The sequence below is a fragment of the Gossypium arboreum genome, chromosome 11, assembly GCF_025698485.1.
Source record: "Gossypium arboreum isolate Shixiya-1 chromosome 11, ASM2569848v2, whole genome shotgun sequence".
Classification (NCBI taxonomy): domain Eukaryota; kingdom Viridiplantae; phylum Streptophyta; class Magnoliopsida; order Malvales; family Malvaceae; genus Gossypium; species Gossypium arboreum.
In genome coordinates, this window is record NC_069080.1 from 10,303,294 (window position 1) to 10,322,008 (window position 18,715).

Consider the following 18,715-nt stretch of genomic DNA (forward strand, 5'->3'; position numbering starts at 1 on the left):
TGTATCTTTGAGCTGTGATCTTCTATATAAAAAACTTGGAAAGAGATGTGTCGTAACTTTTGCGAGAAAAGCCACTGATGTTGGGCTCCTTTTAAGGAATTATTAGTTCAATTATTAAGTTAGATTCTGGGTGTTGGTCGATTCCCTGACAACTGCTCCCACAGGAATTCTAAAGATTTGTTCTAAAAAGAAACTTAAAGCACATTTATTCTTTGTGGGAGATGACCCTTGAAATTCTTTCGAGTTATTTTATGGATCATAAAAAATCATGTGATAAAACTTGTAAGACAGAAGATGGTCAAAGTCCTGTTTCAGAATAAAAAGCCGACCCGACAATTGCTTAAAACTGATCAATTTGTTTATAAATGGAGTGGGAGTGGTAGTGGAGAATATTTATCCATCTAAGGGGCCTTTTCCTAAAAGTAAAAACAAAAAAGAAGTTGAAATGAGAGAAGATGCCTTCGGGATTGTCAATAAAGCTTCCCCTCTCACTCCATTATTCTGTTTTTCTATTTCAAAAGCTTGATAATGAATCACCAACTTTCATGGATTAATCAAACCTCCTTCCGCACTTACATACACACGAGCATGTAGATCATTAATTTTAAGGGGTTTTCACCTAACTACTTATTTTTGTCTTCGAATCGATGATATACTAATTGTTGAAGTTAAAGCAAAGGCTGGCGAGAAGAGAGAAAGGTTTGAATATTAATGCTCAAGAATTGTTATCCAATGATGAAAATTGAAGTAAACATGAGAAAATTAAGCAACTGTCTGCAGACATTTTCAATTTAAATCACTCTCTCTACACTCTCCCCTAGCATCTGCCATCTTCATGTTGCAATTAAGCATTCCAAGTTTGGCATATTTTCGTTGTGAGCTTCAAGAACTTTAATTAAGGCCAAGGTTCGGAGCTTAAATTTACATACATGAGAGCTAAAAGGGCTAATGTACAGGTAAACAATTATGAAATCATTTAACCAATTCTAGAGAATTACTGACCACTAACACACCTAACAAAAAACAAAACCTTTGGATCAGTCCTACAACAATTATTTGTAAGGGAAAATAATGATATATTGGTAAGAGAATTTTATTAGTATGCTCCAAGCTCTATTATATAGTTTACCAAAAAAACAAAACCTCAATTTTATAGTTGCATTCTACACGCCAACGTGTGATGTATTTGTACTAAACCTTGCAAAAATGGTAATTTATAGGTGAAAATACTTGACGAGTCCCTCTATTTCAGGTTCAAGAGCAAATTAATCTCTATTACAAAAGTTACTATTCATTTTGAAGCAAAGATAAAGTTTAAAAAGACAACTACCTTAACCATTAAAAATGTTAATTTATAATGTTTTAAAACAACATATAAATAAATAAGGCTTAAGGAGGTAAAAAATTCTCAAACTTTTTCAAAAAAAGCAATTAAGCCCATTCTTTCTTCTTTTTTTTTTTTTGCACTCAATTGAGCACTTGAACTTTCAAAATATATAAAAAAGGCCCCAAACTCCAAAAAAAGCAATTAAGGCCCTGCTCTCTTTTTTTTTTCACTCAATTGGGTACAATTGGGTATTTAAACTTTCAAAATGCATCAAAATACCCTCAAAATTTTTAAAATAGCAATTAAGCCCCAGCTCTTATTAAAAATTAGAAAAAATAAAAATAATAATAAATAATAAATTTTAGAAAAATTATTAAATTTTAGTAGAAATATAAAAAAGTTACAATTTATTAAAATTAGAAATTTTTTATAAAAATTGTAAAATTTTATAAAATCATAAAAAATTAATGACCCTAGTTTTTTTCAATTAAAGTCATCACGTTATGCAACACAACAGTGACATGTGGCAAAAATGATAAAAAAATAAAAATTAATAAAAGTTATAGAAAAATTATAAAATGCTTCTTTTGGTACAATAATTTTTATAAAAAAATTTCTAAATTTATATTTCTTTACATTTTGTATAATTTTCTTACGACTTTATAAACTTTTATAATTTTTCATATTTCTATATATTTTATATTTTTCCTAATTTTTCCTAATTTTAATATTTTTATTTTTATTAAAATTTAATAATATTTATATTTTTATTGATTTATTTTTTATATAATTTTTATAAAAGCAAGGGCTTAATTTATTTTTTTGAAAAAGTTTGAGAGTATTTTAATGTATTTTAAAATTTCAAATACCCAATTGAGTGCAAAAAAATAGTAGGGGCTTAATTGTTTTTTTTTTAAAGGTTTGAGGGTTTTTTTTATGCATTTTAAAAGTTCAAGTACGCAAATAAGTACAAAAAAAAGTAGAGACTTAATTTCTTTTTTTAATATGTTTGAAGGTTTGCACCCTTAAGCCAAAAATTAAAATTACAACTTTTTTAATGCACTATGTTTTCCCTTTTTTTTTCTCGAGATTTATATACTTGTTTTTTTAGGGATAAATTTTAAAAATATACATGAATTTTAGTTTAATGTGCAACTGTATACATGAACTTTGATTTTATGCAATTTTATTCATGAAATTTTGATTTGATTCAATTTTCACAAATCATTAACAACATTATTGAATTAGCATCATTTTATGTTGATATATTGCAAACAAAAGCAATTATATTAATCTAATATGAAAGTAAATGTATGTATTTATTTCTTTAAATATGTACAATTGAATTAAAATTAATGTTCCATGTATACATATAAACTACAATTTAAGTTTCATAAGTATAATTATACTAAATCAAAGTTCATGTTTCAAATTGCATATTTATACCACAATTCATATATAAATTTGATATTTGTACCCTTTTAAAGCACTTGACCTAAATTTAAAAAAAAAATTAGCCTGAGATTTTTTCCCATCCATTCTTATTATGTCCATGTATAGGTTTTACCATCAATTTGCTTAACCTGCCACTAAGGATTTGTTGTGGAGTCATGGTTGGTCCACTATACTTACCCCATCCGTTGGGGTGTTTGATATGAAATTTTGACAATTAAGAATTATTCTGATACCACTTGTCATGAGACCTTTACACTCTTTATAACATCTTCATTTGTTTGTCAAGAATTTTGATTGTTAAAAATGTGGTTGTTATACACCTATAAATACATTTAAGATTTAATTCATATTTAATTGTTTAGGTAAAAAAAAAAAACATTTTTTCATTTATCTTTTCAACTTGTAGCAAATAAAACAAATTTATAAACTTACCAAGTTTAATTAACAATTAGTTTAGTTTAAACTAACTAATTTAAGTAAATTTAGTTGAATGTAAAATGTACTGTTCCTATCAACACATTTATCTTTCGTCGATTGAGTTTCATGTTTTCATTTACAAAAAGATATCTCATAAATTAAACATGATGAGGAAAAATATTGATAAATACTAAAAGTAACATGTATTAACTGTATTCATAATGTGTTTTTTGGGTGATTATCCGATGTTAATTATGAATTTTATACTCTCAATCCTTTAAATTCATATTTAATGCTTAATAGAGCACTTTAGAGCAAAATGAGCAAAAATCGGAGCGTCGGAGCAAGTTGAAGGAACCACACGAGGGTGTAGTGGGTCATGTCGATTTCACGAGATTGCATATTGAACTGTGAAAAATAGTGATTTTTATGTTTTGCGGGCATTCTAAGACGTATATATGACAAAAATAAGAAGACGTGAAGGAGCCATCAGAGAATACTTAAGAAAACAACTCGAAAAACATCATTGAAGCCGACTTTGAAGCGAAGTTCCATCAAGATTGATGATTTCCAATTGATTTCTTAGGAAGTTATCATCAGTTTCTTTATTTCTTTAAGTTATATTATATCTTAGATTTTTCTATTTTAGAGTATGAACTGATTTTCTAAATACTTAGGGAGATGAATCCTACAATGAATTATGCCGTTTGATTTTTATTTTACGCGATAAATACTTAGTTTTTTTATTCTCAATTATGTGTGCTAAATTCTTTGTTTAATATTTTTAGAGTATTGATCCATATTCGACGTGCTTAAATCGGTGGTTGAATTGACCTTATATAAGATTATATATTGTGTAATTGAGTGGGGTTGCATGCAATCATATAAATAAAACAACATAAATCCACTATATTAGAGTAAAATCTAATAGAAGAATCCATACGAATTAATACGATAATAGGAGTTTTAATTAGAATTTTTTTAATTAATCAACCTAGAGTCAACTGCTCTTATGCTCTAAAGAGATATTAGTATAATTTAGAGATTTCTACGGATCAAAGTGTTAAGTAAAGAAATTGCGTAATTTAGATTGATAGTGACTGATGAAATCTAGGTGGATTTTTTCTTGGGTATTGTTTCGTTTCTTGGTTGTTATTCGATTATTTTCATGTTTTATTCTTTGTTGCATTCGTTAGTTAATTAAACTAGTTAATTTTAGTTTTAATCAATCATTTGAAATAATCAATTAAATAAATGAAAGACATCAATTACTAGTACTTGTAATTCTCATAGGAACAATATATTTACTCACGGTAACTATACTATTAATTGATAAGTGCACTTGCCTTAATTAAATTTTTAGATAGTTTATTGACCATAGAGTATATACACCATCAATATGAAATTCTTGGGATAAAAGAACTATAGAGGTTATTGTTTACAAGTCAGATTGTATTTTATCTCATTTATTAAAAATTAGATAAATTATTCTTTGTATGTTAGATCAAAAATAAATTGGTTATATTATGTTAGATCAAAAATAAATTGGTTATATTGTTAAAAATTACATCTATTTTTACTGTTAAAAATTCGTCCATTTATATTAACATGAGGCATACGTGGCATGCCATTAACGATATTAATTTTTTTATAGTATGAATAGATGAAATTTTTGAGTAAAAAATACAAAATGTAATCTAGTTTATAATGTTGGGCCTTTATTATAGTTTTAGCAATTGATGTGCTTTCTAGAATGATGCACCTGCCGTGTTACCCAAAAGGATTGAAAAGCTGCAAGTCCTGTTTGATTTAGCAGCTACGCCTTTTCTTTATTTTGAATAATAGAGGTAAATGTCGCTTTTCTAAAATAGAAAAGAAGAATATTTATAACGCGGAGCAAACAAATGTCCCCAGGTAACGCATTGTAGATAGCAATAAAACGTCATTTCAATCATGCTATTATGTATTACTTGAAGAGTGCAGAAGCAGGCTGGAGATTCGCAAACTTTTGGATATGAACTGTGTCTAACCATTAAAAGGATTCTTATGGTTGGGGTGCTCTTTACAATTTTAACTACACTTCCACTTTCTACCACGCGATGCCGTATTTCCCACAAACCTTCATATATATAACAAAAGTCTTTTCTTATATATTTCATGAAATTAAATTATTTTTTCTTTCAAAATTTTATTGTTGAAGAATTTGTAATTCCTGATAATTAAGTAACGAGGGTAAAAAATATATTTATAATAATTTTATATAAAATTATTTTTTTAATTCAAATGATAAGGTTGAAGTTTTTAAAATGTTGATGTTTTACGTTCAAGTCCATGGTTGCTTTTTATATTTATTTTGACTCTAAATTATATTTTAGATTTTATATAAAAGATAAATAGATAAAACACAGTCATAATAATTTTTGTTGTTCTAGAAAAATAATTTTTTATCATTGTGACTAAATTGATATTCGATTAACTCGTAACACCGACTTATATAGAGATCTAAAAATAGTACAGATACAAAGAATATTAGCCTTATAATTATCAACAAATATATAAATATATTCTTTAATAAAAATTAAGATCATGCCCTGTTGGTTTCAAATGAATGCCATTTTGTTCTTGTTTTCTTGAAAAGTGAAAACACATTAGAAAACATTTTTAAATAAAAAGTTGTTTTTATTGTTTTTATTAAAATGATTTATAAAATTTAACAAGTTGAAAATAAGTATTTTATAACTTTAAATTTAAATAAAGAATTGACCCATTTAAGTCTAATAAACACAATATATATATATATATATATATATATATATATATCAAATCTATTACCTTAATTCGAATCTATATAAACATAGGAACTGTTTTAATATTTATAATATTTTCATTATAAGAAAATAGACACTTAACAAGTTTTGATATTTTTATTTTTATTTTTCAAGCATACTTTTCATTTTAAAATATATGAATAAAAAATAATTAAAAATCAAAGGACCCTTGCATTTTCACTTGAATTAATTTTAAAATTTTATATTATTTTAATTCATTAACCTATGAATTAATCAAATATAAAATATTTGTATATGCATTTACAAGTAATTTATTCACATTTCCATTTCCCTTGTAATAATTGAATCAACGTTGTAATCTTATGAGGAGAAATATCATTGGATTGGGTCAAGTTTTTGTTAGCGCCCCAATCCCATTTGCATTAAAGGAAAGTTGTTGTTTGGGTGAGATGCCAGCTGGGTCGTTAGAGCCCGATCCTCTTCTGTCAGTTTACAATCTCGATTTCATTACAAAATGATTTATATTTTTGTAATTCAGGCCATAATTTTTTTTTATATTATACTATCTATATTAAAATCAAATTATTACAAGGCATAGATTAACGGATAATTGAAAATGATTTAGACTAAAATCCACACATGTGCATAACAAAACTAGAGCCTCATATATGTATAATTATGAAACTCAGAATCTGGATACTTAAAACCCAAGAACTGAACTTTTTCCCAACAGTGCCAAAACTTCACAACTACCATTTATATTTGTTTTAAAAAATATTCTCATACAAAAAAAAATCATCAAATATATGGAAGTTTTGAACTTTTAGCCTCTATACTATTTAAAACCCTTTATTAAATTAGTCTTACCCTTTATTAAAATAGTGTTACAAGTTAACCAAATATCAATTTAATTGAAAAAATTGACTATAAGCCTATTTTTTTATAAAGTAATTAATATTATTATGAGTTGTTATCATTTTAGATAAAATCTATAAAATAACTACACACAATGAAACTTCTACCTAGGATACCATGGTTTCCAAAACCTCATTTGGTTTTTATATAGAGAAATTATTTGGTACATTGCTAGTGGATGACAAGTGTATATAATGTATAGTAAAAAATATATATGTATATATATAATAAAATGAGACTTGTGAAAATTTATAATTCTACTTGTAAAGTTAAAAAGTGCATTGCTAATGTACCAAATATTCACCATTCTATATATTTTTACATATTTTCTTGGTAAGTGCTAAAAGTAACATGTTTTAACATCATTCTTAATGCATTTTTTGGGTGATTATCCAATGTTAGTCGTGGATTTTATGCCCCTAATCATTTAAATTTATGTTTTAATGCTTAATAGAGCACTTGGAAGAAAATGGACCGAAAAACGAGTGAAAAATGGAGCATCAGAGCAAGCTATAAAAGCCACACGGGCTGAACCATTCCACACGGATGTGTGGTATGCCGTATCGATTTCACGAGATTGCATACCAAAATGTGAAAAATCGTTATTTTTAGATTTTTTGGGCATTCTAAAACGTATATATGACAAAAATAAGAAGATAAAAGTGAGTCATCAAAGAATACTCAAGAAAACAACTCAACCAACACTATTGAAGCCTACTTTGAAGCAGATTTCTATCAAGATTGAAGATTCTCAGTTGATATCTTAGGAAGTTATCATGAGTTTCTTTATGTCTTTCGACTATATTGTATCTTGGATGTTTCTATTTTCAAGCATGAACTAATTTTCTAAATACCTTGGTAGATGAACCCTAAAATGGGTTTTGTCGTTTGATTTTTATTTTACTCAATAAATACTTAGTTTCTTGTTCTCAATTATGTGCGCTTGGTTATTGGTTTGATAATTTTAGAGTACTGACTCATGTTCAATGTGCTTAAATTGATGGTTGATAGACCCTTTTAAGATTAGATCTTGCGTAATTGAGTGGAATTGCATGCAATCATAGAAATAGGACGACATAAATCTACTAGATTAAAGTCAAATCGAATAGGAAAATTCATAGCACAAGTTAATACGATAATAAAGGTTTTAATTAGAAAGAAATTTCAATTAATCAACCTCTAGACAGTATTTCTTATGCTCGAAAGAGATAGTATCATAATTTAGGGATTTTTACGAATCAATATGTTAAGTAAAGAACTTGTGTAATTTGGATTGATAATGACAGATGAAATCTAGGCGGATTCATTCACGGGTATTGTTTCACTTTTTGGTTGTTAATCGATTATTTTCATGAATTGTTCTTTGTCTGTTCATTAGTAATATAAGTAGTTAATTTTAGTTTTAATCAATTACTTGAATTATTCGGTTAAATAATAGAAAGACTGTAATTACTAGTACTTGTAGTCATTGTGAGAACGATATCTTTGCTCACCGCAGCTATACTATTAACTGATAAGTGCATTTACCTTCGTCAAATTTTTAGTTAGTTTCATGACACGTCATTTCTGCACATATTGCAGGTGCACCATAATCTATTCTATATTAGATATCTATATCATTAATACAAAAATCTCTAATCAAGTTGATATCACGAGTCAAATTAATTCAATAAAAAATATTAAAAACTCAATTTTAAAACAACTAATAAATATTACTATAGGATTTTTTAATCTTTTTATGCTTTTATATAAAATCCAATAAAAAACAATTTAAACACAAAATATAGACATTATGAGACTTAAACCTAGTACATCAAGCTACTCAAATTCTCAACCTTTTCATTTTATTCAATCCTCAATGATGTTTTACATAATTTTTTACATGCCACCCATTTTATAAGTGTGTTATAATTTAATTTTACATAAAACTTCTATTTGAATTAGTCTCACGAGTAAAATAATACTAAATCAAATTTTAAAAATAAAAATAATCACCTTTTAAGTAAAAATAATAAATTAATAAAATCATATGAGTATTTTACTTTTCTTAAAAAATAATTAAAAATATTTTGTTCCAACAATAACATTTACTTCTTATGTATTATCTTAAAAAAAAAACTAGCAACTGCCTTTAAAAATAATCAAAATTAGGAAAATTTAAATTAAATAAATAAAATTTCTCATCCACAAGAGGAGAGAAGATTGTATGAAATTATAATTTTATGTCATTTTATTCATTTATAATAGGAGAATGACAAATCAAATTATATACTCTTTAAAATGTTTAATAATGTGTCAACATAATTTATATTAAATTAAAGTAATTAATGAGACAGGCAATGGAAATAAAACAAAAAAAAAATGTATTGAATATGTAGGTATGTCCAATAACAACTTAGAATGGGTGTATTTGATTTCTAAGCCAAAAAGTGAACAGGAGTAACCGAAAGTAGTAACCAAGGATTACCGAGTTGCATGGCAAGTAATTTTGGCCCTCTTCACAAATTATAAACTAAGCACAGTGGTCAGTAAAAATGTGATAACATATAATATCAGTGGAAAAAGCTAAAGACAACAATTTAATCACCTTTTAGGCCGGTGATTTAAAAAAAAGGAGCTTTTTAGGATGCTTTGGCCTTTGCCTCCCATCTACTCTATTTGCAGTAGAATACATATAATAACATCATGTAATTTTATTGAAAGTAAACATTAACATCACTCTTAAAGAAAAGATTTGGAAAATCATTACAAATTGTAATCACACATACTTATATCAATGGCACTAGTTAGCACACATTTCTGACTTCCTTCCAGGTCCAGGATAAAAACTAACTCTACACCTAAAACAATTATACTTACTAAAGGAACATATCAATTATATATCACAATACCAAATACTACGGCTAACAATGAATATCATATATGTGTATATATACACCATCAGCATGTTTTACCATGGAGTTTTCCAACTACTAGAAACACTGAATTGATCAGAATTTGCCACCGACGACACCCCATTTCCACACTTAGCCACCGTCCTTACGCTCTCTATCAACGCCTCCGTTCGAGATTCCTGCGCCAGGATTTCAGCCAACTGGTCTGGACTTATCACCAGCTTCACCTTCCATACTCCACTGCTATTATACCTAGGCAGCACCTCCGCCTCGGTTCTTTTCAACACCCTCTGCTGATCGAACGACATGCGATATGGAGTATTGATAGATGAAGATGTAGATATAATGTTCTTGTTACTGTTCCTGATGTCGACGTCTCCAACGTTGTTTTGATCGTGGTGTTTGGCGAAGCTGTTGTTGGTAGGGAGGAGATAGTAGAGGTGGCCTGCATGGAGCTCTTCGTTGTGGAGGAGAGGCGGAGAGAGGAAGTCAGGTGTGGGGTAAATGGCATGGCCGGGGAACTCGTTGGTTATGCACTCGGCGGTGATGGGTGCGAATAGTTCCATGATGCCACCGCTGGATGTTACCACTTTCACCATATCTTCAACTTCTCCGAAGCCTTTGAACACACAATTGCCCATGTGATCAGGTAGGCTGGGGTGCTAATGATCTTCTTCCCGCGGTGGTTTCTAGATTACGGAAAAGCTGTGTTGTTTTTATTGAGGGGATGGAATCTAGAAAACCCTTGTGGCGAAATATAAGTGGAGAACAAACAGATGAAAGGGGGGGGGGGGGGGGAGAGGATGGGGTTTCTTGAGGGTTTCCTTTCGTCGGTTGTAGCCGACACAAAGTATCCTTTCCTTTGCCATCCCCAAATCCAAAATCTTGTGGCTTTTATAGTGGAATGGCCCACACTTTTCTTTGCTTCTTTGGTGAGACAAAAGATGCACCGTTGATATACCAAAATTAACAAAACTCCACTATGACAAGGAAAATAAACTTGGTATATATGGCAATGGCATGTTTAAGTAATTATTTTTGAAAAAGTTAAATATACACTACTTAATTTGAATTTATATAAAGGATTTTGTTTCAATGAGTACCTAAATTTCGTTTCATAATTCAAATAAGGCATATACTATAAGTACTAATTTAGACAAAAAAAGTCAAATTTAAGTATCAATTTAAACAAAGAAACTTAGTTCAAATACTTAATTGAATCAAAATAAACTTTAAGTACCAAATTGAACCTTAAAGTCAAGTTCAAACACCTACATAGACAAAAAACTTAAGTACCAATTTGAACCATGAAACTAAGTTCAAGTAGCAAAGTGTATATTTATCTTCTTCTTTTTAAATATAACCAAATTATGGTATACTTACAATTTAGATGAAAAAATATATATATCAAATTTATAAAAATTGATATAAACGTTAATTTTAGTTTTGGTTAAATGGTAAAAGACCATAAAATTTTAGCTTATAATTCTCATATTCTCTCTCTATATATATTAATTTAAATTTATTAAAATAGAAAAATAAATACTTTCAAATTAATATTAACTACCATTTAAATGGAATGCGGTTTTGATAGTTTAATATCTAAATAGGAATTTATTTATAATGACATCAATTTAACCCAACTCTTAACATATAATATATAAATATAAATTATATCCATCATTAAAATAGTAACATGAACTAAATAATTAAGTTGAATAAAAATATGAAGGTGAGACTTTAAGCTCCAAAAGCTTCATTTCTTTCTTTTTCATCAATTTCAATTTTGAGTAGAGTATTAAGTCAATCTTTTGGTATATCAGACCTTGTATGCTTTTGCGATTATGATCGTAGAGAGACTTATGGTCAATTACATCATCAAGTGTGCTAATTCCTTTTACCCTTTGCTTTTAGCAAGTGGAGCCCATTTTTCAGCAACTAGGACATTAAAAGAAGAGAATCGTTGAACTCTGGATGTGCTCAACCTCGAGAATCAATCATCATCAACATACCAGCTGACTTGCGTTCAACGTAAAAATAAAGCCTGGCTACCGCTTTAATTTCATTGACTTCAACCATGGAAATCAAAACATGGTTTGATATATTATAGGGTATAGGTCCTTGACAGGGGGACTCTCAATTAAAAATGAAAGCTAAAATTTCTAATGCAAGGTCCGCGAGTAGCGCAAATATTTCTGGGAACTGACCTCCCTTTTAATTATTTTACCAGCAGCTGAAATCGTAGCTATTCAATGATCTTGAGTCGCACCATTTAATTAGTACTTACCCGGTTTGACGCTTGACATGAATAACTCTATATATGTATGACATAGTATTATCCACGTTTTCACTTCAATATATATATATATATTTGAGCAAGCAGAGGCTAGCACTTAGAACATAGAGCCTATTTGCCTAGATGAATCATTAAGGATCGCATCGCATTTTTCACAGCTTTCGGCGATTTGGTGCATTGCTATTCATTGAACTTAATTTCACTAAAATTTTTTATACATAAGCACACAGGAGCTTGGCATTAATGGGATTGAAGTGATATTCAAATAAAGTTTTATTTAAATTTGGTTCAAATGTTGAAGAAAGAAATCCACCGTTATTTCTTCAAGTCAATTTATGTTAGTTTTTACTGTTTACAAATTACAACAGAAAACTTGGGCAAGTTCTTTATCTTAGGGATATAACTACAATATACAGCTTCGAAAAGTTGAAATACCAATTCAGAATAAGATTAAAAAAAGGAATGACGTTAATCACTCAAGTAAAACCATTGTTTAAGAGTGCTATACTCTCTAAGTTTCAAAACTACAATGCCTAGATGGAACCTATTAAGCTGAATACAATGGAAAGAAGTTGCCTGGTTAATCTACTAATTTGGCTTATATAAAAAAAAAAAAAATCTAAAAGTTATACTGATGGTGGTTTCATTCTCTAAATTAAGCAGCTTCTGTACATATACCGTCAGTCTATGGTGAAAGGCGTGCATGTTTACGACTCTCGAGGGATATTTTAATTCTAAAGATTACGATTAATTATAGAGTAATTATCTGCTTAGTGGAGGGTTTTAAAATGATTGAGTGTGTTAAAATTACTCACAATTTGAAGCTTTAATCATTGTGTTATATATCAAATCATAACTAACGGTTCAAACTTTCAACTTTCGGCTTTAATTATGGCGACGAGGGTTTCGAACATTTAATTCACCTTTGGCTTTGGTCGTTGATCATTTGTCCTTTGCGATCACTATCTAAATAGTTTAGGTGGTGGCCGACTTGAGAATGGACTGTTAAGAATTCAATGCCGTTGGCCATCGGGTCCAAAAAGCCATAGCTTAGGGAGAAAATGCTTTTTTCAGCAAATTCCGTCCTATATAGTTTCCGTGCGAGGATTGAAGTAATTAAAGACAATTCATTGCTCTTCTAAAACAAGCTATTATATGTGTAGAATTTTATGTTCAGAATTCTCAAAATGATATACATGTGCGAAGGAAAAACTCTTAAATTAGGCTATACCAGTCTAAGCCATTCCCTTTTTTTTTTTTTTGACTGTATGTGTTTATATTTCCTTCCCTTTGTTTACCTTTATTAATATGAATACTAATTTATAGTTGGCAGCTGGTGTGTTGTTTTTAACTAATTTTTACACTTTCATGATTACCATAATTAGCCGTTTCATAGGTGGCTGGCTGCAACGAAGAGTTTTCCATCCAATGACATACAGGGAAAGAATTATATGAAACAGAGACATCATATTATCTGTGTCGTAACCATTTCTTTAAAAAAAAAGGGGAATCGACTTAGATTTTTGGAAATGAAAACGAATAGAGGAGTCGCCACCAATCTTTTTTGATGAGGTGTGATCCGATCACCTTAAATTAATCATTTTAATAAAAGTTAAGATTTACTAAAGCGATAATTTTGGTCTCGAAAATCAGAAAATGAGTTCGAGTCGATACGCATACGAGGAAGGATTAGCACCCTCGATCGCCCAAAATTGGTACTTAATTGATTAATTAGTGTCTTAGTGTCGAAAATTTGAAAACTTGAAAGAATTTAAAATACAATCCCTCTTTGTAAAGAAAATGCTTAAATGTTAAAGACCTTCTCGTCTCACAATATAAAATGTCACATCCAGTAAGTTAGGACACGACATCTTGAATTTTCGAGAGCGAGCTTGCCTTTTATATAAAAATTCGTGTATTTCAAAAGGTTATTCAGTTAGTTAAGGTGAGCGAGGAAAATCGAAACCCAGTAAGTTAGACACGTTTCCTCGAATTTCGAACACGAATATTGCCTTTACTTGCAAAAATCTTATTTCGAGGTAACAAAATGCCATACCCGGTAAGTTAGGGCACAACACCTTATATCTCCGAGAATAAGCATTTTTCAAAACTCATGTCGCGATTTAAAAGAGTATTCCGTTATTTAGGTTAAAGGAGAAAAATCGAAACCCAGTAAGTTAGGGCACGATTGTCTCGAATTACCAAATACGGATTATTACTTTATGAAAGAATTATTATTGGGTTGGATATAATGATAATAATAATAATATTAAAGTAAAATAAATAATAATACTATATATAAATATATATATATATATATGTATATATGAAATACACACTACTATATAATAATAATAATAATAATAAAAATATAGAAATACAAAAAGCAAATATAATAAAAATATTAAATTAAAGTAATAAAAATAATACTATATATAAATATATATATATACACATAAAAATATACACTAATATATAATAATAATAGTAATAGCAAAAATAATGAAAATATGAGTAATATTAATAATATATTAGAATACAAAAGTAAAGTAATAACAATAGGGTGATAATAATAATAATAATAATAATACAAACAATAATACATATATATATATATAATAATAGTAGTCGAAATAAAAATAATAGAAGTAACAATAATGATAGTAATAATATAAATAAATATGGAGAGGTATATATAATATAATAATAATATAAATAATAATATATACATGAGAAGTATTGATAATAGCGCAAATAATAACAAAATTAATAAAATTAACTAATTTAACAGTAAAATAGTTAAATAATAAAAAAGATTAAATTGAGGATGAAACAAATTATTAAGTACAAATTTAGATAAACAAAATGATTGCAAACTGAATTAAAAGTGGAAGGACTTATTTGGCAAATAACTCACTATAGCAAAAACGCGGATCTCGGGTAAGGCGAATTGGTCGCATGGTATGTCCATTGCTCCGTGAGGTTTCAGTCCAGTCGCCACAGGTGGACCATCGCCGTCATTGTCGCCGCCACGCACCTGATGATCGAAAAATATAAAAGGTACGCTTTTTTATATTTTTTTTTAATATTTTTTTGATATAATCTAATATATTGTATAGGAAAAGATATATTCAAAAATAGAGGAAAAAAAAAAGAAAAAGAAGAAAAGAAAAGAAAACCTTAGCCCGAATTTGAACCTCCTTTCTATTTCAATTGCTTTCGTTGTTCTTTTTGCTTTGAATTGCTGCTGTTTTTATTCAATGTTTCTCCTTTGTATTGATGAAGCAAAAAAAAAAGGGTCCTTTTACATTGTGTTTTGATGGCTTTTATAGCTTTGTTACATGATTTATTTTATATTATCTTTCTTTTCTCTTCCTTTTGTAAGTGCAAGTGGAGCGGTGGCATAGTAGTGTAGGTGGCCAAGGTGGGTGGCCAACAAGGGTGATGGAGTAGGTAGGATTAGGGTTTTCTTTTTTTGATTTTTTTTGAGGGGTTGGGTTAGTATTTTGGGCTAAGTTTTGGGCTAAGGGTTTTGAGTTTGTATTGGGTTTTAATTGGGTAGTTGGGTAATGTTTATTTGAGTCCAAAATTGGGCTTGTACAATCTGGTTTAATATTACATTAATATTTTCGTCTTGAAAAAAATCAAGAGTATGCGATTCACAAGCAATAATGCAGTGTTTTACTGTTATCAAGAGTCAGTGTGTGAAGTAGAAAGAGTTTAGTGTGATGAGGAGAGTGTGCAAAAGAGTGCTGAAATCTCCAAATATGCATTGTTAACTTGTGATAAATGTGACAAAGCTGGTGACAATAGAAGCAATTGTCCTACCAAGGTCAATGTTGTATAATGATGGAACGTGGTGTATAATTAAGATAGTGAAAAAATATTCTCATGAATTGTTTTCAGGCATGTTTATGTTTATGACTGCATATTAGAATTGTGTAGTCTAATTAGCTTGATTTGACTTAGGGAGCTTAGGAAAAGAGTTTTTTTCCATAATTTTAATTATCCAGTTTGACTTGACTTTAAATAAATGTTTTAAAAATATTTTTATTTATATTTAATTATAAAATATATAATTTTATTTTAAACAATAAGAGGTTGAGTTTGCAGGAGGGCGATATTGAATCATTAAACATTTTTTTTTTTTGCGAAATACAAAGAAAATATATACTGAAAAATATTATTTAAATCCATCTTTAGATTAAACCAAAATACAAAGACTTGTGTAATGCTATGAGTTTTTGATATATGTTGCTCACAAGTACGAACCCCTATTGCTTCAATTATAGGAGTTAATTACCGTCGCCAGTTTATCCCTTTTAGGTGTGCTTAAGTTTCACGTGAAAGTATAGCAATATATAGGTTACGACAAATATTCACTTAATTATTAAAAAATTTTACAATTTAAATATTCAACACTCTTATTAAAATTTTGGATAAAAATCTGATGTCACTTTTTTTAAAAAAAAAAATACACGTAATGTTTACAATTTCAAATTAGCTTTTATTTTTAAGCCTAACAAAATTGAAACAACGTAGTTTTGTTCCTTTCGTTCAGCCTCAACCTTTTTCTTTTCATCTTTCTTCATAGAAAGAATCTACTTGTAGATACAAGTGAAAGAAACTTTCATCTCTCTCTCGCTTGAACACCTTCCATCACCATCTTCACCTCAGCCATCTGATCACCATCATCAACTGCAAACCCAACCATAAATTCGAGGGAACCCAAGTCCCAATAGTAAAACCAAAGAAAAAGACAATCCACCAGCAACCGAAAATAAAAGAAAAAGAACTCTTTGTTTTGAAGTCAAGCAGAACCTGCAAAGAAAAAGAAAACAAGTCAGAGAACTAAAAAAGGAGAAAGAACAGAAAGGAGGAAGAGCTCTCTGTCGCTGGTGTATGTTGGCTGTAGAACGGCGGCAGTGGGCAGAGCAAGAATGGGGGAAAAACAAGAAACAAAAAGAGGTAATTGGTCGGAGGGAATCTACTTGCAGACTGAAAGATGAAAGGAAAGTGATTAAAATGAAATACAATTATTCTTTTTTATTTTATGTTAGTTTACCGTTGTTTTCATTAAATTTTAACAGTGAAATGTAAAAGCATAAAATCAACTATCAAACGCAATCTATAAATTTTAGATATGGAACTCAACTTTATAAATTAATTATTCACGAGTACTACTTAAATTAGAAATGATGATTTATCATCTAATTGAATATATTTTCATTAGACATATTTCCTTTAAGAAATATATCCAAAATAAAAAGTTGTAGTTTTTAAAATTGTATTCATTAAGTGCATATAAATAGAAAGATTATGATGCTCACAAATTACATTACAATCAATTCAATTTCAAAAATTAAAATAAAAGTTAGAGAATTTCTTGATTTTTTTAATCAAAAGAAATTTAAAACTTCGTTGTTTCCTGAGAGGACCTTTGTCTTAACTCTTTAACAACTTTGTGTGGGACAAATAGTCCTCTTTAGAGAACTTCATCCGCAACAATATTACATAAATTTACATACAACTTTAAGAAAGATGTTTACGTACCAATTCAACCATTATTTTGAAAATAGATTTACCTTTAATAGTAGAGTAATGCATCCCATGCAACATAAATGTTTTCCTTTTAAGTTAAAAAGTTATTGGTAAAAACTAGAGCGAGTAAAACTCAATTCAGTTTGAAAAATAATTTGAATTTCAAGTTAATTGAATCGAGTTATTTAAGTTAATTCGAATAAGTAATTTAAATTTCGAGTTTGAATCGAGCTAAATTTTACAATTCAAGTAACTCAAATAATAAAAATAATAGATTAGTGTAAATACCCCTTTGGCCCTTGTCAATTTTGAAAATGAGCAAATTAGTCACTCTCTCATAAAAATTAAAAATAAAATAAAATAATTTTCAAAAATTTAAAATATTTATAAAATTCTAAAATTTATATTTTTTAAAAAAGTATAATAATTTTTAAAAAATCTAAAGAATATATAAAGAAAGTTAAAATTTTAAAATTTCTAAAATAATAATTTTGGACCTAAATAGGTTCGTTAATGATTCAAGTTTATCGTGCTAAAAGTATATTCTTTTTTTTTTTTTTGCTTTGAAAAATTTTCAAATATATATGATTTCAAAATTATGTGCTCCAACATCGAATAAGTTATCTTGTAACAAGATTTTAATTTGATATGTTTAATATTTTAAAATTTAATTCAAACAATTTCACTTGATTCGGTTTGACTCAAATTTTATTTTACTTGACTCGATTTGAAAAAATTTAAATAGAGTTAAGATGACAAAATATGACTCATCAACTTGATTAACTTAAAATTTTTCTCTCGATTCGATTGAATGCTCACCCTAAATAGATATATAAGTTTTTTATATAAAATATGTAAGTTTTATTACATCAATTTTGATGTTTTTAATTTATAGATATATTTATTATTTAAACCTGTTACATGGGTTATTTTTTAACTTAATTGATAAAACTACACTAATAATATATGTATATATATTATACAAATCCATATCTTAATTAATATGAAATGAAGATGAAATATTATCCTATACTTTGATATCAAATAATCATTATAGAAATACTAATGAATTAATTTCTAT

The 18,715-nt window shown here is 28.3% G+C and overlaps 1 protein-coding gene across 1 annotated transcript; it reads right to left on the minus strand.

Annotated features, from left to right (window-relative positions):
* Positions 1 to 9,594: 9,594 nt before the first annotated feature.
* LOC108473004 (uncharacterized) lies at positions 9,595 to 10,668 on the minus strand. Its single transcript, XM_017774573.2, has one exon. The coding sequence runs from the start codon at positions 10,436 to 10,438 to the stop codon at positions 9,854 to 9,856; it is 585 nt and encodes a 194-aa protein (XP_017630062.1). The 5' UTR covers positions 10,439 to 10,668; the 3' UTR covers positions 9,595 to 9,853.
* Between the last annotated feature and the right edge of the window lie 8,047 nt (positions 10,669 to 18,715).